Raw genomic sequence first — 20946 nt, forward strand, 5'->3', positions numbered from 1 at the left:
GCTCTGGGCTCAGGATGGACAGTCCTGCCTGACTGAAACTGTGGGCAGCTCAGTCAGGCTGCGGTGCACAGCTCCCATTTGACACCATGTCCCCCCAGCTGGGGCTCCCGGCAACACAGCTCCGCACGTTTGTGTTGGCAGCCCCTGGAGCCCCAGCCAGTGCTGGAGATAGACAGACACACGGACACCTGCAGGATACCCAGGCTTTGTTTCAAAATTGCTTTTTGGTGGTACCTCAAGCTCAGCAGACACGGGATCTCAGCACAGCAATCCTTCCTTTGTGCAACTTGGGGGGCAACAGGAGGGGCTGAGGCTTTGCAGGGAGAGAGCTACCTGATGCTGAGCAGCTCCAGTGGCTCAGCCCTGGCAGGGAGTGGGGAAGGGGACCAGAAGGATGCTGTGGTGCTGCCGGAGGGTCAGGCTGCTGGGGGGTCAGGCTGCACAGTGCCACAGCGCTGCTGGACTTCTCAGATTGCTGCAGGTTTTCCCTTAGGCTGCAGCTCCTGTGCCACTTCCTCAGCCACATGGCTCCGCACAGCAGGGCCAGGATCACAGGCACCTTCACACCGAGGAAGAGCAGCAGGAGGGTGATGTCGAGCTGGGACCTGGGGAGGAGAGGCAGGATAACAACAGAGCTTTACCAGGTCTGGGCAAGGAAGATGCGGGCTGCAGCATCCCCATGCCCAGCATCCACCCGCTCACCCTCGGGATGCCCTGGGAGTGGCCTCAGCCAGTGTGACCCTGAGCCCCAACTCACAGTGCTGGAGGCTCCTCACAGCCGGTGGGGGGTGGGTCTGCCTTTGCCAGTGGGCGCACATCACCGGCCTCGGCTGTGGCTGAAACAAGTGTAGAGAAGGCAGAGAGTCAGTGCAGGACACACAGCCCATCCCTGAGTCACCATCCAGGGACCTTGGAGGAGATAGAGGGGGTCTGTGGCCCTTTAGGTTCCGTGGGCATCACCCTGTTCCAGTCCAGCACCCAGCACAGCACTGCTGCTCAGGGTCAGCTCCATCCCTGTGGGCGCGGAAAGTGCTGAGCGCTGCAGAAAAAAACCACAGTGGAAGTACTGATGGCACAATGCTCTGAAACAGAATGTTTATGTTTTACTTGGAGAAATGTTATGCAAGAGAAGAGCATCACTGCTGTGATGTGGTGCAGGCACACCCAGGAGCCAGAGAAAGAGAAGAGTCTCTGCTGGAGAGAACTGGAAACCTTAAGGGTGGGCTCAGAGGAGCAGAGACATTACCAAGGAGGGAGAGAGAGGTTTTGCTCTGTGCAATGCTTTCCATCCTCCCTCTGCCTCCTCCAGCACCAGCCCCGGGCACCCTCTGCCTTACCCTCAGACACGAGCACCTCGGTTTTGTGCCACTGTTTGCGCCACAAGGACTTCACTGCCCCGCAGTAGTACCAGCCCGCATCCTCCGGCATCACATCTCTCATCGTCACCGTGAACACAAGTGCCGTGTGGTTGTCCCTGATGGACACCCTGCCCTGTGTCATCACCGCCTCTGAGCCATTGGTTTGGGCCATGTAGGTGCAGAAGATCTTGAAAAAGTATGATTTGCACCAGACCTTGGAATGGAGCTTGTTGCCCAGCTGATAGCTGCAGGACACCGACAGCGAGCTGCCCCAGCGGGCTGTCACCTGCGAGGGACCTGAGACTGCCCAGACACCTGCAGGGAACATGATAGGTGCTGTGAGCTCAGCCAGTGCAGAGAGATGTCCCCAGCCTTAAGAACAGAGCCCCCAGTGAGCACGGTGGTAAGCCAGAAGAAGCCTCTTGTAGCAGCAATACAAGGCGTAGCGTAGGCTGGGAGTTGTCCGGGTGCTGCAGATGCCAGGGGAGGATGGTGGCAACTGAGCTGTGTCTCACAGCATGGTGTGCATCCCCGGCTGCATGGCTGCAGCCCCTCTGCCTCCCCTGACCCCAAGCATGATCCATACTTACCTGGGAAAATAATCCAAACCAGGATAATCCTCATTTTTCAGCTTCTCCCTCCTGACACGGACTTTTCCCTGTGGTGATTCACAGAGCTCCTGGCGGATGGAGCAGGCTGGTGTGTGCTTGTGTGCCCCAGAGGTTCCCAAGCCTGTTTCCCTGGGCAGTGTTTGCTTGAGACCCCGTATGTCTTTTTTAGAGGCATTTGCTTCCTTCCTCCTATCCGTGAGTCATTCTGATCTCATGATCCTTCTCTGGAACCACCACCAGTTTCCAGCAAAACACCGTAATGCAGAGAGTGTTCCCAGTCATGGTGCCCACCCCAGCAGCCCAGAGGGATTCGGGGTCCCAGCAGAGGGGCTTGTGCCGCCCCCAGACCCCAGCTCAGTGCAAACCCCTGGCACAGATCCCCCACTGCTGGCACAGCGAGGGCGGCTGCCTTTGTTTGGTTCATCAAGCAGAAGTACCTTGCTTCCCCAAAAAGATGCCTCTTTTGGCACAGATGTGGTTTCTGGGTGACATTGTTTTTCTCTCTAAATGTTTCCAGCAAAATTTCAGAACCCAAACAGTCTGCACAAAGCATGGCTGTGTCCTTCCAGTGGCTTTCTTCCTCAATGCCCCTTGAAAAGACCTCAGGGCAGCTCCTTCCCGTCCTGCCCATTTGCCCCATGCCCTCCCACGCCATTCCCTGGCACAGAAAGAGGAAGCTCTGCATTTTGCTCTTCGTAGCCCCATTCCCAGGGATCTGGGGCAGTGGCTGTGAGCTGCTTCCACCCTTCTGCCCCAGGTCACTGCACGCAGCAGCACGTTCTAAGTTCAAGACGTGGCTGATGACTGCCAGCGTGTTTTTGCTGTAAACCTCATGGGGAAGCCTGGGCAGTGAAGCCTCAGCTGCTGCCCCATTCCCATTCACCTCTGGCTTTCCTTGCTCCCGTGTTGTTTCCATTCCCCTCTCCTTGCTCACCCTGACCACTCGCTGACACAGCCCCAGCACCAGTCGTGGTCCTTGTATCACTTCAGGATCGCCCCATCTAAGCTCTGTAGGGTATTTCTTTATTGCAGTTTACATACACCTAAAGCAACCCACGTGCTGCCAAGCCAGGAGGATGCCCCATGCATCAGCATACGAAGGAATGGGGATCTGGGTTCCTCCTATCCTTGGGGCACTACTCAATCCACAGCAGCAAAGCAGAGGAGGGAACTGGGCTGGAGCAGGGTCAGAGCCCCGTGGCAGAGGCTGTCACACTGCTGAGACTGCAGCAAGGACACGGGGGAGGGACTGCAGCTCCCTGCCCCGCTCGGAGCAAAGCCCAAAGCCATGCCCACAAGCGACGTCCCATTAGGACTGCAGGGAATCCTCTTCTCTCTGAGCATCAGCTGTTGATGTAGACTCTGTCATCTCCCAGCTCACTGTGCTGCTCCTCTGTGTCACTGCTGCCAGTGCGGGTGCCCTGAGGGGTTGCCGACCTGCATGGCCTCTGCCCGTGCTGCACACACCTCCCTGCACCACCAGCACTGCTGGTCCAGGCTCTCACCTTCCTCAGGAACAGCTCATTGTCGTAGATGTTGTTCAGCTCTGTGGTATCACCTGGCTGTTTGGGGGCTGTGAGACCTTTGGTGCGAGGTGGTGGTGTGTCCCCAGCAGCCTGTCCAGCACGGGGCTGCAGTGCGGGTCACGGCCCCACTCGTGTCCCCACTGCTTTCAGCCCTGCTCCTGTGCAGCCGCAGCAGCCTGGAGCTACAGGGGACGTTTGGGGGGCTGTGGCTCCAGGGGGTGGTCGTGCACTTACCTGATGGTGCTGCTGTGCCTGCATTGCCGGTGAGCACAGCTGGGAGCTTCCCACCAATCCCAGGGGTTTCTGTAGGGCTGGAGTTGGGGAGAAGGGACCATCAGAGCTCACATTTATCAGGGAGGATAAGGCTGGGATTGTGCCTTGTCCCCTCTGGGCAAGGACTCCTAGTCGTGCTCCAGTGCCATTACCTTCCCTTCTTCTCCTCCTCCTCCACAGGGCATGGATGAGCCCAGCAGAGCCAGTCACAGCCAGGAGGAACAGCAGCAGCATGGTGGGCAGCAGGACTTGCAGGGCTGGCCCGGAGAGGCTGGGAGGAGAGGAGGGGGGCTGTTCCTGACCCTTCTGAAGGCTGGTGTTTCCCTTCTGCAGCCCCGCACTGTGGGGTGGACCACAAAGCAGGGCAAGCAGCCTGAGGTCACACTTCAGTTCCTGCTGCTGCATTGCCCCACAGCACACGGGCTCCATCGTGTGTCCATCATCCACCATGCCAGGAACGTGGTGCCCACTCACTGTGACCCCACCGCCCTCCCTGCCGTGCCCGTGGACTCACCCCGCAGCAGTGATGTTCGCGGTGTGGGGGAATTCCGTTGTGGTGTTGGAGGGCTCAGGGCTGGGAGCTGTGGGTATGGCTGCATCAGGGGCGGCCCTGGAGGGGAGCTCAAGCCCCTCCACCTCAGCTGGCAGGAAGTGAGTGCTTACCCCTACCCTGCCCACATCTCTGTGGGATGCCATTCCCAGCATCAATCTGACAGCCATGAAAAGGAGCTTTCCCAAAGCTGGAGGGGTTGGATCTGCCCCTTTTCCTCAGCTACAAACTCCGATGTTGTGTCACAGCCCTGCTTTCATTTTCAGAGGCCCTGCAGGCTTTCTGGCTGCAGCACTGAGGCTCAGCTGTGGGTTCTCACTGCTGATTTTAGGCAGCGGATTTCCGTCCTTCTTGTGTGCAGTCCATGCTGGAGCCCAGGCAGCAGCCCGGCCCGGCCACAGTGCTGCAAACCCTGCACTGGGCTCCAGCGCTCCGCACCCATCTATGAGCACCAACCCATCTCCTGCCAACCCTGCTGCTGCTTTACACTGCGTGCCAACTGTAACTGCAGCAGGGCTGAGGGGCTGTTCCCCACATCACTGTTCCTTTCTGGCACGACCCAGCAGCCTCCCAGAAGCTCTCCGCCCAGCACAAACACGAGCCAACTCGATGCCAGCGCTCACCTGGTCTCACCCTCACGGTGACCGGCTCCATGATGTCCCTGCCTGCCCGCTCCACCCCGCACCAGTAGCTCCCAGCGTCCTCCATGGAGAGCTCCTCCACGGTGAGCAGCACCACGCAGAAGATGTGGTTGTCCGTGATGGAGATGCGGCCGTGCCGGCGCGGCACTTCTCGCCCCGCGGTCTCCACCACTTTGCGGCAGGAGCCCCGTGCAGCCCCGCGGCACCAGTACTTGTTGTAGCCCTCGTAGCCCCTCGCATACCAACAGCGCAGGGAAAGCGTCTCACCCTCCTGGCCGCTCACCTCCTTGGGGACAACCAGAGCCTGGCAAACTGCAGAGAATCCCCACAGCACCAAGGGAGAGAAATAGCACATCAGCAAACAGGCCGCCTTCCCCCGAGGTGCTCCTGTACAGCAGACACAAACCAGCCCTTACTGGGGGGCCCTGGCTGCCTGCTCAACCCCGCAGGGCCGAGTGACCGCCCCAGGGCTGACACCCAAAGGGGAACCCGCGCCCGTGGGAGCGGCAGCCCCGGCCCCTCAGCTCTGCCCATCCTCACCTGGGAGAAGGAGCCAACCCCATCCTGGCCGTACCCCCATCCTCCTGCTCCACCCCACAGCATCAGCCGGGAGCACAGTGTGAGCTGTGTGCCGCAAACCGGGAGTGTGAGAGGATGCTGAGATGGTGCACAGCTCTGCTTTTCTGTGGCTTCCTTGTTCAAACTGAGTTACAGCGCACGGCTCTGGTTGGGTTATTTTTGTCTGGGAGAGCTTCACCCCGGGGCTGGGGATTTTTCTGCTGTGGGAAATGAGCCTCCGAGTGGCTTTTTTCAAACTGACCCAGCTGGAGGTGTTGAGGCTTGTGTTTGGGGTCAGCAGGGAGGGGATGCAGCAAAGTGCAGCCTCCCCTGAGCCTGACTGGGGTGTGAGGATGCAGAGCCCACAGTGAGCACAGCAGGGTGGCACAGGGGACTTCACCCCACATCACTGCTGCAGGGCAGCGCACAGCACTGCTGTGAACACCAACACATGGCAAATGTCTCACATTTCAGAGAGACTTTGTGGAGATGGACTGAAGAGACAGGGCAAGGTCTTCCATGCTGTGAAAGGAAGCTCTGCCTCTCTTTTCATTCTCCTGAACTGCAGAATTGGAGAGGCACAGACATCAGAATGAACACGAACACATGCAGAAGCGCCAGCGCAGGTGCAAGCCCCAACACAAGTAGGGCAATGGCACCGCTGGCTGCATGTGAGAGATGCTGAAATATTGCAACACTGAGTTGTGGGGTAAACCCGAGTTCTTCATAACCCAAACAAAGGCGTCAGCTGACCAGAAACCACCGGGCAGGAAAGGTGGTGAACAAGTGAGCCTGCAGTGCTCCGTGTCTGCACGTGGAGGGGCACAGCGGCTGCACGTGCTGCTGGTGTGGCACAGGCTCAGAGGCAGCAGCTCTGCCTGGAACACAGCACAGGGTGAGTGCCTACAACGGCATTCACTGATGGAGAATTCCCAGGGCAGTTCAGTGACCTGAAAGCAGTCAGAAGCGTTTCTTCAGAAAGCTGCTTTGCTAGAGATCATGAGAGCAATTTTCCAAGCACATCCGTGCTATTCTCATCAGATAAGAAGTATTGTTTCCCCTTCATTTCTCTGTTTCAGGTTTGGTTTCTGGGACGGATGTGGTCAGAGAAGAGTCCTGCGCTGAGCAGTGAGGAGCAGAGCAGCTCAGGTCAGGGCTGCTGCCTGAGAGAAGCAGCGCTGCTGAAGCGCAGCTCGGTGCCCAGTGATGCATCCTGGCAGGAACAGAACAGTGCTTTCCTCTTGGCCACGTTTGGAGCTGGAGCAGAGCTGGCCATAGGGCCCTCCTGCAGCCGCTGCTCTGTGGCTGTGGGATGGGGATGATGCAGTCAGACACCACTGAGATTTGCAGTGGGTTCTGCCCTGGCAGTGGCTTTAGAAGACTGCAAGCACTGCTGGGACGGGCAGAAATTGACTCAGCTGATGCACGAGCAGTGTGGGAGCTCCTGGGAGACCTGAGCCAACAGCTCCCAGCTCCCATCCCTGCATACCTCCCAGCAGCACCTCAGCTGTGTCAGAGCCCTCCTCTGCTCTTGGCTTCAGTGGCATTTCCTAACCCCAGATTCTCTTATTCCACCCGGTGCCTTTGAAAAACAATCTGCACTTTTCAGACAGCACTTTCATGTTCTGCTTTGCACGCTTAGGTGGAATTGTCCTGCTGAGATAAGGCTGAATGTTACCATTGCTAACACGGCTCCGTTGGCTGAAGGAGCACACAGCATCTGATCGCTCTGTTCCGCGGCCATCTCTGATACACAAGATAAACCCAAATCATCCTCAAATGTGCTGATTTAGCAAAGCTAGCAAAAGAGAGATCCTTGCGGACAGCATTGCAATGAAGGCCTTGCTATGGGCTGTGCCTTAGGCTGACTTAGCCAGAAAGGCTGTAAACCAGGGGCTTGTTAGTGCAGCGAAATTCAGAAAGCAAAATTTAACAGATGTGGGGTGACAAAAATCTTATTTTTCCTGTTTTAGGAGAAGGAACAGCTTCAGCAGGGCTCACATGGCCCCATCAATTGCATTGCACAAGCAGCTCAGTGGACAGTGAGACAATTAATGGGGTTGGGCAGCTGAGAATGAGTGGGAGTGGGAAAGGGAGACAGAGCAGCAGGATGTGGACCTTCCAGTGCCCAGAATCTTCCAGAACCTTCCAAGGGCAAATAGACATGTAGATGATCAGAGGTGTGGCCAACAAGCAAGACCAGGCAATAGGCAGGCTCACTTGAAATCGCTCCTGTCATTTGCAGTTCATCTCCTCTCATTTCATTGATCTGCACTGATTCCAGCTGCTCAGCACCCCACAGGGCCATAAACTGCTCTGCAGCCACCAGGAGCCTCTGGTCTGTGAGGGGCTGGAAAGGTTGGAGTTCTGTTTGATTTTATCTTTTGAGGTAGGGAAAGACAGTCCTTGTATAAAGGACAGAGGGTGCTCCGGGTGTCAGGCAGCCAAGCTCCAATTAAACTGCTGATACCACTTATCTGTAACGGGTCAGGTCCTCAGCAGCCATAAAGTGCCATAAAGCCTTTGGAGCAGCGCCCATCTGTGCTGCTGAAGAGCTGTGTGCTTCTCACTGCTTCTGTCTCTCTTCTGCCAGCGATCCGTGCTGCCTGGTAGAACAGCACTACGTTTGGCAGTAGCACAATGAAGGAGGAAAGCTATCCTCCCCTGCACTGTCAGACCTGCAGGGCTGAGCACATCCCCACGCAGTACCCATGTGGGACAGCTGAGCCCCTGGCCGTGCTTCCTGCCGGCTCCTCCGCTCCTCACTGCTCTCCTTCATGACTCAGGAAATGAAAACAAATACTGCTGGAACGGAGAGCAGCCAAAGAACGTCCTCCAAGCCCTTCCTGCAGCAGAGATGTGCCAGGAACCCCCACCCAGAAGTGAGGAGGGCTGCAGCTTCAGACCTGGTGCTATTCTGGGGGCTTCACTCCTCCTTGTTGGGTCAAGTTCGTGGCCTTGGCCAGCCCCGAACCCCCTGGCATGCTGGGTTGATTTTCTTCTTTTTCTAGCTTTTGTTGCCAAGACTGATCCTCCAACCTGGCAGAACCATCTCTGCTGTCAGAGGAATTAATGGGCAGATATAATTAGCAATGTCAGGCACAGACAGTAAACCAGCAATTGAATGGGTGCAGATGGCTCTTGGAAACACGGTCTGCTCCTTCGGCTCGGGGCCGTCTGCTGATCCGGAAGGAGGGGACTGAGACAGCATAACTTAAATAAGTTTCCCAGCAGAGGTTTGTTTGTTTCCAGTCTAATCAAAAGCACCAGATTGTTCTAATGAGAGTTGTTAGTAAGAGGATCTCAATTAGATATTCACTTTCACCTCCAGATTTAGGTACAGATCCCTCTTGTTTCTCAACATGATTTGTGTTATTTTTGGTGTTTTTTGTTTTGTTTTGTTTTGTTTTGTTTTTTCCCTCCAAACAAATTCCTACTTCTGCTCTCTGAATGCAGTGTGTTTGTGAAGGGAAGCTGCTGGGACAGCCAGGCTCCAGATAGCCCTGGGGCTGCCAAGAAGCTGAAATAGTCGGCCCAGCACCAACCACTGCCCTGATGACCCTGCAGCTGTGCTCTGCCCGATGGCGGCGTGGGTTGATGGCTGGAGAGGTGTCAGATGGAGAAGTACTGTGCAGTTCGAGTCTTCCCAACCGAGTGTGGGTGAGCTGAGCACGAAGCACGGCTCAATCGGCACAGCGGACCTGGCCTCGTGCTCTCAGCTCAGTGGTTGATCGGAGCAGCAGGAAGCATCTCTGCCCGGAGCTGCCAGCTCTGCCCGCACCCCTCGGGCAGCTCCCGCGGCGGGGGCGGGGAAGAAGAGCAGCGTTTCCCGGTACGAGGGTGAGAGACGGCCGTGCCCTCTGGCTGGGAGCCCCGGGCTCTGCGGGGCAGGGCGCAATTTAACCGCCGGCGGAGGTGGGAAAAGGACGAGAGAGGGACCGGCGGTCGTGCGGGAGCTGCCCGAGCCGAGGGGCGATCCCACGGCCTTCCCGGCTCCCGGGCCGGACCGCCTCCTCCCCCTCCCCCGGGGCCGGGGAGCGCCGCGGGCAGGGCGGGCACGGCAGCGGCGAGGAGCCGGGCGCTGCTCCAGGGAGCGGCCGCAGAGAGCCGAGCCGGGCCGAGCCGTGCTGAACGGGACCGCGCCGAGCACAGCTCCAAGGGGCGGCGCCGGACGCGGAGCGGAGCCCGGAGAGCCGCGCGGTGCGGAGCGGAGCGCAGCGGATCCGGGCGCTGCCCGCGGTGCTGGAGGCGGCGCTGCCGCTGTCCGCGGTGCTGCAGGGAGCGGCGCATCCCGGACCCGCCCGCCCCCCCGCCCCCCCCCGGCGGCCGCAGCCGGCCCATGCATCCCGGCCATGGAGCCCCGCGCCGCAGGCTCGGCGGGCACCGGCTACAACGAGGCCCTGCTGCACAAGGTAGGGCAGCGTGCTCGGAGGGCGGGGGAGCCGCCAAGTGCGCGGGGGGAAAGCTGGGGAGGTGTGAGAGCCATCGCCGGGGCGGGCGACCGCTCCAACTTCTCTGGCAAACTCCGTTCCGCTTCTCCCCCTCGCTCCTCTTTCTCCAGAGGGCCCATCGGCCGCCCCGTGCCGCCGGGGGGGCTCGGTCCCGACGTGGAGTGGCGGTGGGGAGGGGCCCCAGATTCGTCAGTGTTCTTGCAAAGAGGAACGAGAGGGAGCCCCGGAAAGGGGTCAGCCCAGCGGCACAGCCCGCAGCGCCGGCCGGTTCCTCCCGCTGCTGTGCGCTGGTCGGAGAGAGCTGCGCCCCGGGGGTCCCTGCCGGGGGCGCGGTAAGGAGATGGGATTTCCCTGCCACGGAACAGTAGAGCGGCGGGAGATGTCCTCTCCTCTCCTTCTTGCTTTAAAATCGTTGTTTTCTGCGGAGACCCCGAGATCGTTTCATAACTCCACGTTGCACGGAGGATGACTGGAGTTGCTGCTGTCCCTGCAAAGCCTGGGTGTGCCTCAGAGTCTGCGGAAGGCTTTTCTGGAGCACAGCATCCACTCCCTGTGCTGGCACTGCCCTGCAGCTCCAGCAGATGTGGCAGATGCTGATCTCTGCCGGATCCAAGCATCTCTTTCTGTCTGCCCTCACACTGCTTCTCTGCAGCCCCAGGTGTGACTGTGCAGGCACGGGCACCTCCAGGGAGCTGGGGAAAGGGGGGAGCTCAGTCGAATTTTCATCTCAAATCTGCCTGTTTTACACCCTACTTTACTCCTACAATGCACCCAGCCTTTGATTAGCAGGAAAATATCAATTACCACCACGATCAGTTCTGTTGTGCACTGAGAACATAGGACATGCCTCCAGGGATGCCTCAAGATTAACTCTCATTCTTTGCAAACTCTTAACTCTCTCCTCTCCAGCATGGAGCTGCTGCAGTTAAGAATCAACACTGTTGGAAATGAGTTTCCAGGTGGGGGAGCTGCCTGGGCAAATAACCATCCAGCTCTACACTGTCTGTCATTTCCCTTGGGATTTTGCTGCCACTGCTGGCTGGGTTGCTTGTCATGCAGAAGCAAGTCTCCTCTTGCTCCTGGGATGTGAGGCAGCAAATATCTCATCAGATACAGTTTCTGACCAAGGAATCACATTTCAAGTGTGCTGAAAAATCCTGGGAGAGCTCATTCTAGAAACAAAGGTTAACTGATTTCTGGGTGGTGGCTAACCCTAGGTCTGGGGAGGAAAAAGACCAGGAAGAAATCAAAACAGGGATAACAGAAGTTTGTTCTGGGCTGCTCCAGAAAACTTTTACTATTCACAAAATGACCAATTCTGCATTCGGTTGGTTTGACTCATTGCCAAATTCTTCTGCTTTCCATAGGGTGCTTGTACACTTAGATGGAACAAGGAACGGGGAGTGAGATGTGATCCATGGTGCTAGAGAGGGGTTGGAAGCCAGATGCTCTAGGCCAGCTTTGGTCTGATGTGCAGCCCTACAGCTCATGTCTCAGGGTTGAGATGCTGCCTCAGCTGGAGCTGGGAGAGGGTCCTGGGCTCTGGGCCAAGCCCATGTAAAGAGGGCACAGATGTGGTGCAGCACCATCTGGGCAAGGTGGGGTGCAGCTCCCTGCACAGCACAGGCTTGAGGCAGCACCCCAGCTGCCCTGAGGAGCTGCCTGCATTCTATATAGAGCAGGTAATGGGCCACAGAAAGTACTTTCCCCCCCTGTGCTCTCTCAGCAGGCTGGGGTCACACCTTGCTGTGCTCCCATCCAGTTTGAGCTCAAGTCCAGCCACTGCATGCTTAAGCTCCAAACTGAACTGAAAAAGCAACCTAAAGCCACGTGCATGCTCTATCCCAGTCTCACACCACTCGGCTGGCTCTGGAACTGCTCCTCTCTAAGCTGCCTTGACAGCCGTGTAAGACCTCTCTTCTCCAGGTGCTTTAACCCAGAACATCTTCTTTGCTCACTTACTGCCAGCACAGGCAGAGGAACTCGTTGTGCATTCACTGCTTGGGCTCACTCTCACCATTGCTCTGCCATGTCTCTGCAGCCCACACCAACCCAACAGGGATTTTGAATCAGGGCTGTTTGTCTAGGTCTGCATTAGCCCCCAATGGGAGCCATGGGGTGGCAGAGCTGGCAGGCAGTGCTGTCAGTCTGTGGCACATTGTGCTCATTTCTCTGAAGGACAATGGTGGAGCAGTTGAGCAGCTGTGGGGCCACGGGATGTGGAGTTCCTTCTGCCCATGCAGGGAATGGTGAGAGCTCCCTCAGCCCGAAATTATATATGGGTTTTGGTCCCCAGAGGGTTTTTGTGGACTGTTTTATTTCAGATCCAAAGAATCATTTGGCTGAAAACAAAAATGGCCTGGATCTGTGCTGGGTGCAGGAGAACTGCTCTAAGGCACTGCCAAGGCAGGGGGGATACGGAGCTCTGCAGCAGTTGGGCTCACTGTGGCAGTGAACTCTCCAGATGTATTCCCATTCGTTTGCTCCAGGGCAGATCCAGCTCTGTGCATGGGAAGGATGCCTGGGCTGTGGAGCAGAGCCGGGTAGGCTGTGGGCAGGGAAATACCCCCAAGGGAGGGAAGTGAGCCTGGGGTGGGATGCTGCTCCTCTGGGGGCTTATCCAGAGCAGGGATGAGGAGCTGAGCCAGGATGGAGTGGGGCTGTGGGGTCAGTTTGTCTGGAGCATCTGGAGCATGGCAGAGGTGTGGCTGCAGCCATGGGAACACCCACATCCCAAAGGATGGGGCCAAGTCCAGTTCTGAGCAAGAAGTCCGTGAGCAGAGTGTTTATTTTTCCTCGTGTCCCTGGGAAATTGCTCAAAGTGCCTCGGTTTCCTGAAAGGATGGGAACGTCTGCATGCATGGCTTTGCAGGCAACACCCAGGTCTGGCAGAGAAGGGTGGGAGGCGTTTGTGTTCACACTGCTGGTCTCCCTCAGGCCTGGGATTTGGAGGAATGTGGGCAGGCACTGAATATCAGGGAAAGGTCTGGGCTGGTGGGAGCAGGGGCTGTCTGGGATGTGGAGCAGCAGCTCGGGAGGTGATGGCAGTGCTCTGCTCTGCCACCTGCACAGCCCTCTGACAACAGCTCTGCCCCTTGCAGGAGAGCTGTGGGGGTTTGTACGATGGGCGGGGCGGCAGAGGGGCCCTGTGGCTGTCACATTGCTTCAAATGCAGCGCTGCCAATGACAGCGTTGCGGTGGCACAGCGTTAATGCAGCGTGAGGGCAGCGCTGCCCCAGAAAGACTCCGTGCTTTAACAACACACAGCGGCTGTTGTGTGCAGCAGCCAGGGGAGAAGCTCTCTTCATTAAATCATTCTGGACCCGGTCCAGCTCTGCCAGATTCCTCCTTTCTCGACAGGGCTGTGCAGACCAAGATTTCCTCTTCCATGTTCAGAGCCCGGAGCTCAGCCCGGGGCAGAGTTTGTGCATTGCAGACACTCAGAGTGCCGGGGGTCCTTCCTCAGGTGGGCGGTGGGACCGAAGGGGACGACAAAGACGGGGCACAGGGGATGAGCCATCTGGCCGCGGTGCAGCACCCAGCACACAGCCTGTGGGGACAATCTGCTGCTCGGCGGGGCTGCTGGCGGCTCTGCGGCTCTTCCAGGGCCAGGCTGCTCCCTGCCGCCCCCGCTGCATCTGCTGCAGCTCCCAAAACCTCTTCCCATTTCCTCCCCCAAAGCTGGCACCTCGGCCATGTGCTGCACCCCAGGGCTGGGACGAGCTCGGTCCCGATGTGCTGATGCCACTTTGTTGATCTCTCGCAGACCATCCTGGTTGGAGACAGTGGTGTGGGGAAGACATCTCTACTGGTCCAGTTTGACCAGGGCAAGTTCATTCCAGGCTCCTTCTCTGCCACCGTGGGCATCGGGTTTACGGTAAGGACCAAACCCTCAGTGCTGGGCTGGGTAACACTGTGCACCATCAGGAAACGACTCCACTGGGGTCAGTGATGCTAAGCATGGAGAACTGCGGGGGATGGGGTTGTGTCACTGTGAGCAGAGCTCAGCCTGCTGTGTGTTGCTGGGAGTTGTGCTGGGGGCTGCCGGGGGTGGAGGGAGGCTTCATGCTTTGAAACCTGCCGTGGTGCCATGCCCATTGCTCCCAGTGGTGCTGTGCCCATTGCTCCCAGTGGTGCTGAGCCCATTGCTCCCAGTGATACTGGGCCCATTGCTCCCAGTGGTGCTGTGCCCATTGCTCCCAGTGATACTGGGCCCATTGCTCCCAGCAGCTGCTCACAGAGTGGTCCCGCAGCAGCCAGCCATGCCCTGGTGTGCAGCTCCAGGCCCTCAGAAGCTCAGGCAGATGGCAGCAATGCTGGCAAACACTCCCAGCCGCCATTCAGAGCTATTTGCAGTGCTGCCGCGGGGCTGGCAGCAGGGCTGGCACATGGCCCCAGTCCTGGGAAACAGAGACCCAAGTTCAGGACCTCACGTGCAGCCCCATGTGGTGGTGTGGCAAGGCAGGCTGGCTCCCTTGTTCAGGCCAAGGAAGCAGGGCTAGACACAGGGCCGTGACCCCGAGAGGCAGAGGGCTCAGCCGACCTCCTCAACTCATTCGTCTCACAAAAAATGACAGCACACGCAGTGCTGCTCACCAGGCTCTCGCTCCTTGTTTGGGACGCTCAGAGAGCAGCAGCTCCGGCGGCACGCAGCCAGCCCAGCTCACAGCAGTGCTTCTAGAGGAACGTGGTGCTCCCCAAAGGCAGCCCGATGAGCCCGAGTCCATCCAGCCCCGTTCCCTGTCCCCATCCAGTCCCAGCCTGGTGTAGGCTGCGGCCGGGCGGTGTGGGGATGTTGAGTGAGCCCTGCGCGGTGCCGAAGCCCCCAGCTGCAGCGCAGCTCCGCGTGCCTCAGCTCCGGGCAGCCCCCCAGCAACACAGCGTACAGAACTTCCACGTCCCCCCCGCTCGGCCTGAGCAGTTACGGGACTGGAAATACAGGTTCCATCTCTCGGCGTTTCCCGAGGGGCAGAGGAAGGGTTGGCTGCGGCAGGAGGCGGTGCCGCTGCGGGCGTATCTCTGCCATCGGACCCCCCGCGCCGTGCCCGCTCTCGGCCGGGGGAGCAGCGCGGGTCGCGGTTCCGTGGGCACAAACGGGGGTGTCTGATCCCGGCGGGGCCGATGGATTCGCGCTGGGATCGGTTCAGTATGGGGTCGGAAGGACTGCTGTGGAGATGGGCTGGGGGTTCTGGGGCAAATCAATCGGAGGGGTTGAGTGCAGCTCGATGGGCAGTGCCTGCTTTGGGAGAGAGATTTTCCGGTAATGCACCGTGCCCAGCCACTCCTGCGGGACCTCTTCTATTCCCGCACTTGGCCTTTTCCCAGGTTGTGCATGAGATGAAGGTGATCCAAAGGTCCGTGGAGGATGCTGGGGGCTGTGTGAGGGTCCCGCGGGAGAACAGGAGCCCCAGCACCCATCTTGTGCAAGACGCAGGCGCAGCACTGTGCCGCAGCTTGTGGCTTCCTGCTAACGGCTGCTGCTGGCTTCCTCTGTGCCTCGGGGCTAAGGGGGGGCCCGCAGTGCTGGAGTGCCCCCACCCTCGGGGTGGGCTTCGGGATGTGCAGGGGGAGCCCGTATCCTGCAAGCTGCAGCCCCCACTGATGCTGCAGCATCCCTGTGGGGCTGGGGGCTGCTCAGCTGGGAGTGAGCGGCCCCTTCTTCCCATTTGCGCTTTAGGGGCAGGGATCCGGCTGCACCTCCTCTTCCTCATCCCGCGTAGGGCGGTAACAGAGCCGGGGCGCAGCCCGGCGGGAGGCACTGCCCGAGGTGGAGGAAGAGGAGGAGGAGGAGGAGGGAGGGCCAGGACTCCGCAGCTCCGCTCAGACACACCATGAGCGGAGCAGGGGGCAACGGGATTCCCCCGGCGTCCCTGCAGGACTATGAGATGGCCGGAAAGGTGGGGGGCAACGAGGGGATGAAGGCCGGGGGGGACCTGGGGCCATCCGCTTCATCTCGCTGCACTGGGAAGGAACAGGGAAGGGGGAGGTGAGGAGTGGCGGGGGGTCCCTTTGCAAGAGGAGCAGCATCTCACTGCCGTGTGGGAAAGGGCTGCGGTGGATGAGCACAGTGGGGAGCGCAGCATCGGGGCAATGCACAGAGCTGTGCCGGATGGAGGGAGGCAGTGCCTGGCTGGGGCCTGTTTGCTTTGCAGGAGGGGACAAGGCACCCTGTTTGCTTTGGTGTCTGTGGCAGGCAGGGCCCTGGGAATCCAGCAAGGTTTGCCCAAGCAGTGCACCGGCACGGGGCTGCCCCTTGTAACCCCATACCCACAGCCAGTTCAAGGCTGGAGATGCTCTGGAGATGGGCAGGAGGCACTTCTCAGTGCTGCATCCCCACCAGATCCTTTCCCCTCTCCACTGTCCGCTCCTCTCCCTCGGGATGCACTGTGGGGCTGCACCCTGGGTGCCCTACAGAAGGACGTGCCCTGGGGACAGAGGGACGCAGGGACAGGGCAGAGGGGCTGCCCTGCTGACACCTCACCCTGCGCCCGTCTTGCAGGTGATGTTGCTCGGAGACTCAGGCGTGGGGAAAACCTGCTTCCTGCTCCAGTTCAAAGACGGAGCCTTTCTCTCCGGGACGTTCATAGCCACTGTGGGCATAGATTTCCGGGTGAGAGCACAGCAGCCTGCCCCAGTTCTGGATGTGTGAGCCAGAATTCCCTGTTGAGGAGTTGTTCTCGGCAGATCCTGCTTGCTGAGGCCATCAGATCCCGTCCAACGCCCCCCCCTCCCGTCTCATTCTATTTGCTGACTTCAGCTGAGCCGTCCCTCCGACGATGCAGCGTTACAACATGCAGGCAGGAAGAGCCGGGGGGGGAAACAGTCCCGTGCCACGCTGTGACGCCGAGGTTGGCTGCGGGGCTGCCTCGCAGCCCGTCTTTCCTAGCCACTGTCAAAGGAAGGAAATGCGGTGTGCTGCCCATCAGCTGCTTCCAACCTCCCGAGGCACTTTTGGATTTCTCTCATCCCATTTTCTGAGCTATCCCTCAACTGTTGTCATCCCCTTCTTGCCTGCATTTCCACTTCAAACAGTTCTGGGCAACCAAATTGTTTATACTCATCCTTATCCCTCGAAGTGCCACTCTTTAAAAGATCCTGAAAATACCCTTTGTGCAAGTTGCCTTTTCCCTTACACCACACCAGCCTCTAAAAGGAAGTCCCCGTGCTTCTGCATTCACAGCAGCAATTGCTTCACCCCCAGAGCTGCCTTCCCCACTCATTGCCCAGCCTGTGCTGGGGGTGGTGGAATTGGGGTTTGGAGCAGGAGCAGCCCCTGAGGCACAGTGCTTCCTGAGCAAAGCTTTACGTGGGGCAACCATCATAAGAGCAAACAAACATACAAATAAACACACATTTGTTTGCAGTTCATGCAAGACCTCCCACTTGCCCAGCCCTGCAGGGTTTCCCACAGCAGGCATGGGCCAGGTGCTGCTGGGCAGGTCGTTGTGCCTGGGGTTTGCTGTGTCATTAGCTGGCTCTCCAGTGGAACAGGGAGCTCTTGGGAGATGAACAAGATCTGAAGCAAGTTAGGCAGCTCAGCTCCATGCCCTGAGCAGGGAATGCAGAGCCCTGCTCTGGGCAGTTCTTGGTCCAGGATGCACATCGTGCTGACAAGCTCCTGTCCTTCTCTCCTGCAGAACAAGGTGGTGGCTGTGGATGGGGTGAAGGTGAAGCTGCAGGTGAGTTTTGGGAGTGGATGAGCAATTCCCAGCCGCGCTGCCCAGACCACACAGGGCTGAGCCATGGGATGTCCCCTCCCACCCTCACTGGGGCGTCTCCCAGCAGATCTGGGACACAGCAGGACAGGAGCGGTTCCGCAGTGTGACCCACGCCTACTACAGGGATGCCCAAGGTGGGTTTGGGGCCGGTGGGGACGGACCCCCATATGTGTGATGCCCTGCGGCATCCGTGCCCTCTGCCCCTTCCCTTCCAGCCCTACTCCTGCTCTATGACATCACCAGCAAAATGTCCTTCGACAATATCCGTGTGAGTGTCCCCACTGCCTGTCATAGGTCACAAGATTGTCTGTCCTGGGGTTTGGGACATCTGGGTTGTGTGGGGCGAAGGTTCCACCTCAGTTCTTGCTGTCCCCACAGGCCTGGCTGACAGAGATCCACGAGTATGCCCAGAAGGACGTGGTCATCATGCTGCTGGGCAATAAGGTGCATGCGTGGTCTGGTCCTGCCTCACCTCCCGCTGTCCTTTCCCTGCCATGCTGTCCCCATGGCCGGACGGGGCTCTGGGGTTCCCTGCCGGCTTTCCCAGGCACGGAGGTGACCCCAAAGTGCTGGAGGGCTGAGGGAGGCCGCGTTCCCGGCAGCCAGTGGAGGGCAGCGCGGGGCTGAGAGCCGGGTGTGAGAGGTTCCCAGTACGAATGCTCCCAGCCTAGGATGCTGCTGTACGGGTTGTCCAGCTAGATCCCGGATGCACGTCCCCAGAACTCAGATGCCCAGCCGTGTCCCACACTGTCTCCTGGGGTCTCAAATGCTGCCACGTACACAGTGCCCAACTGGGAGCTGAGTTTTCCCCTGGTTGCCTCCTGGAATTCAGAATGATGCTTGGTACCAGATGTCCCCCTGGGTACTGAATGCTCCCTATCCCAGACGCTACCAGGTGTCAGATGCTCAATGAGCTCTGCATTCTCCTCCGGGCACTGCGTGTTCCTGGCTCCCTGAAGCCAGCTCCTGGAGTTCCTGGAAGCCACCACACCTCCCCATGCTGGACAGGGCACAGTGGTGATGCTGCCCCTCTTTCACAGGCCGACGTGAGCAGTGAGAGGATGGTGAGGACAGAGGATGGAGCCTCACTGGCCAGGGTGAGCTGAACCTGAACCTAATCTGGCCACATCTCCTGCTGCACCCCATGGTGCCCCAGGCACTGGCACACGGCTTGGGGACTTCACAGCTGTGCCACCTCCTGTGCTCCATGCTCTGTGTAGCATGGACCAGCACAGCATTGGGACAGAGCAGGGAGGGGATGCAGGAAGGGTGCAGTTCAGAGCAGTTTTAGGGCTGGCCGCTAATGGGCCCATGCTGTCCTCGCAGGAATATGGGGTGCCCTTCATGGAGACGAGCGCCAAGACCGGCATGAACGTGGAGCTGGCCTTCCTGGCCATTGCCCGGTGAGTGCAGGGTGGGATGCAGAGCAGAAGGTGTCCCCACGGGGTGACACGTCTCCACTGTCCCCAGGGAGCTGAAGCAGAGAGCGATGCAGCTACCGGACGAGCCTCGCTTCCAGATCCATGACTACATCGAGGCACAGCAGAAGAGATCCGGCTGCTGTGCCTTCGTTTGATGGGGATGGGCAAAGAGCGGCTGCCCCCGGCACGGCGTGCTGGGAGGAGCAGGGCTGAATCCTGCCCACCATGGAACAGAGGGTCACGGCTCTGTTCCTGCAGGGCTCTGAGCAGGATCGGATCCCGTTGCTTGTGGGACTGTGCCAGGATCATCCCGAGTGCCCCAACCGCGCTGTCAACATCAGCCCAGCCAGAGAGTCACGGCGATGCCACCACTGCCCCAGCAGGACGCAGGGTGCAGACCCAGCGCCTGGCTCCTCCCCTGCGGTGCACTCCATGCTGCACTCCTCCACCTGCACAGGCCTGGATCCGGCCCCGCTGCCCTGCAGAGCCGCTGGCCCTGAGTGGTGCCCCTCACCACCACGTGCTGGGGTGTCCCAGCCCGTCTGCCCCACTGCAGTTGGCACCACACATGCGGACACCCTTGGAGCACCCGGTGACCTCTGAGGGTACTTCCAGTACACGCAGCACTTTGGAAAAGCTTTGTTTTCCCCCTCTTGCAGCTGCAGAAATTGGAAGCTTTTCTATTGTTATTTACTTCTCTTTGAGGGAAAAGCTTTTTTCTTTCCGGGTGGGGCTGAAGCAGCCCACAGCATCGCACCCTCGGGCACTGTGCTACATAGGGCACATAGGGCACAGAGGCAGGGAATATTTGGGTGTGCTGCTCAGGATGCCAAGGGCAGCTGCAGAGGGCACAACTCTGATACACTTGGGGTCGATTGGGCACATCCATCCCCATCAGGACCCTCCCTGCCCCGGAGCCCCCTTCACCCCTGCGCTTCCCTTGGGTCTTTCTTTGCAAATATACGGATTAAAGCTGGATATTTTCAAAGCTTTGCATCTGCCTGGTTTTTCTCTGCGTGAGAAACCCCTGCCCCGGGCCCTCCATGTGGGAGGCTGTACAGCACAGCAGGGAGCGGGATGTGGGGCATGCAGTGGGAGAAGAACCCACAGCCCCCTCCTCCTCCCAGCGCTTGGCTGCGCATTTCAGACAGTCCAAAGGTGAGAGGGGAAGAATAAACACGGCCTGTTAAATTAAAACCAACCTCCTCCCCTGCTGTTCTCATGGTGCGGAGTCCAGCATTCCCCAAATAACTCTGTCTTCCCACCAATGGCATTGCTGCTGCCTCTTGGCTGATGTCTGCAAAAAATGCTGGAGAGCTTCAGCACAAGCAGCCGTTGGCTCTGTGCTGTTTCCCACCCCTCAGCCTGGGCTCTCCCAGCGCTGCAGGAGCTGTGAAGGGTCCTGCCAGGATTTGGCCGTGCTCTGCAGGGCGCAGATGGAGTCCGAAGGTGCAAAAGCAGCGCTGTCTGTTTCCTTTTCTGCTGCGTTCGTTCCTTATCGCAGCCCCACGCTGCAACCACCCCTAACGGGGCTGGTGTTTGTTTCCTGAATGAGAAGAGCGTTCCCCAAAAGCGCATCCTTCCTCCCTCTCCGAACCGGGAGGATTTCTCTGTTTGCAGCCCAGGGGGCCGCGCCAGGCTGACGGCTGCGCGATGCCACGGACTCGCCCTGGTTTTCTCCGCAAGCGCCCGCCGCCGCCGTGGGATTCCTCTCGGCTGCGTTTCTCAGGGCTGAGCGGCAGCGGGGTAAATGCTCAGCGGAGTGGAGGCAGCAGCTGACCCCCCCTTACCGCCCCCCGCTCCGCCCGCCGCTTCCCAGTCCTCTGCCACGTGCTGCGC

General features: G+C 59.0%; 3 protein-coding genes across 13 annotated transcripts; 1 reads left to right on the forward strand and 2 right to left on the reverse strand.

The window, feature by feature from the left end:
- Positions 1–156: 156 nt before the first annotated feature.
- LOC116232383 (protein CD300H-like) lies at positions 157–2129 on the reverse strand. 2 transcript variants are annotated; one of them, XM_090121733.1, is made up of 5 exons: positions 1949–2129; positions 1573–1673; positions 1338–1491; positions 758–836; positions 157–605 (listed from the first exon to the last, which is right to left on the reverse strand). In XM_090121733.1, the coding sequence occupies exons 1-5, from the start codon at positions 1980–1982 to the stop codon at positions 242–244; spliced, it is 732 nt and encodes a 243-aa protein (XP_089977859.1). In that variant the 5' UTR covers positions 1983–2129; the 3' UTR covers positions 157–241. The 2 variants fall into 2 exon arrangements, with proteins under 2 accessions (XP_089977859.1, XP_031454523.1); XM_031598663.2 differs by having other exon boundaries at positions 1338–1673; positions 1949–2125.
- A 330-nt stretch (positions 2130–2459) lies between these two features.
- Positions 2460–5667, reverse strand: LOC116232672 (CMRF35-like molecule 5). 7 transcript variants are annotated; one of them, XM_090121731.1, is made up of 7 exons: positions 5500–5667; positions 4942–5346; positions 4283–4349; positions 3921–4108; positions 3730–3806; positions 3475–3551; positions 2460–3390 (listed from the first exon to the last, which is right to left on the reverse strand). In XM_090121731.1, exons 1-6 carry the CDS (start codon positions 5537–5539, stop codon positions 3510–3512), a joined length of 819 nt encoding a protein of 272 aa, XP_089977857.1. In that variant the 5' UTR covers positions 5540–5667; the 3' UTR covers positions 2460–3390; positions 3475–3509. The 7 variants fall into 7 exon arrangements, with proteins under 7 accessions (XP_089977857.1, XP_089977856.1, XP_089977855.1 ...); XM_090121730.1 differs by having other exon boundaries at positions 3475–3600; XM_090121729.1 differs by having other exon boundaries at positions 2460–3600; positions 4942–5271.
- A 4176-nt stretch (positions 5668–9843) lies between these two features.
- Positions 9844–20112, forward strand: RAB37 (RAB37, member RAS oncogene family). 4 transcript variants are annotated; one of them, XM_031598653.2, is made up of 11 exons: positions 13074–13434; positions 13735–13845; positions 15689–15865; positions 16468–16578; positions 17606–17647; positions 17754–17820; positions 17902–17954; positions 18065–18130; positions 18727–18783; positions 19013–19089; positions 19157–20112. In XM_031598653.2, exons 1-11 carry the CDS (start codon positions 13180–13182, stop codon positions 19260–19262), a joined length of 1122 nt encoding a protein of 373 aa, XP_031454513.2. In that variant the 5' UTR covers positions 13074–13179; the 3' UTR covers positions 19263–20112. The 4 variants fall into 4 exon arrangements, with proteins under 4 accessions (XP_089978088.1, XP_089978087.1, XP_031454513.2 ...); XM_090121962.1 differs by lacking the exons at positions 13074–13434; positions 15689–15865 and adding an exon at positions 9844–9929 and having other exon boundaries at positions 19157–20111; XM_090121961.1 differs by lacking the exons at positions 13074–13434; positions 15689–15865; positions 16468–16578 and adding an exon at positions 9844–9929 and having other exon boundaries at positions 19157–20111.
- Positions 20113–20946: the final 834 nt, after the last annotated feature.

This window comes from Phasianus colchicus, chromosome 20 (genome assembly GCF_987193195.1).
Source record: "Phasianus colchicus chromosome 20, bPhaCol1.hap1.1, whole genome shotgun sequence".
In the NCBI taxonomy this organism is placed as follows: Eukaryota; Metazoa; Chordata; class Aves; order Galliformes; family Phasianidae; genus Phasianus; species Phasianus colchicus.

Excerpts from the sequence above, each read along its gene's own strand:
- LOC116232383 (XM_031598663.2), bottom strand. The coding sequence starts at position 1,982 with ATGAGGATTATCCTGGTTTGGATTATTTTCCCAG. Across the intron at positions 837-1,337 it reads CGAGGTGCTCGTGTCTGAGG|CCACAGCCGAGGCCGGTGAT; the intron begins GTAAGGCAGAGG and ends CACTTGTTTCAG. Across the intron at positions 606-757 it reads TGTGAGGAGCCTCCAGCACT|GTCCCAGCTCGACATCACCC; the intron begins GTGAGTTGGGGC and ends TCTCCTCCCCAG.
- RAB37 (XM_031598653.2), top strand. The coding sequence starts at position 13,180 with ATGCAGCGTGAGGGCAGCGCTGCCCCAGAAAGACTCCGTGCTTTAACA. Across the intron at positions 13,435-13,734 it reads TGCCGGGGGTCCTTCCTCAG|ACCATCCTGGTTGGAGACAG; the intron begins GTGGGCGGTGGG and ends GATCTCTCGCAG. Across the intron at positions 19,090-19,156 it reads GCCTTCCTGGCCATTGCCCG|GGAGCTGAAGCAGAGAGCGA; the intron begins GTGAGTGCAGGG and ends CACTGTCCCCAG.
- LOC116232672 (XM_090121725.1), bottom strand. The coding sequence starts at position 5,539 with ATGGGGGTACGGCCAGGATGGGGTTGGCTCCTTCTCCCAG. Across the intron at positions 5,347-5,499 it reads GGGTTGGCTCCTTCTCCCAG|GAGCACCTCGGGGGAAGGCG; the intron begins GTGAGGATGGGC and ends TCTGCTGTACAG. Across the intron at positions 4,350-4,941 it reads CACCGTGAGGGTGAGACCAG|CTCCCAGCCCTGAGCCCTCC; the intron begins GTGAGCGCTGGC and ends CCATACCCACAG.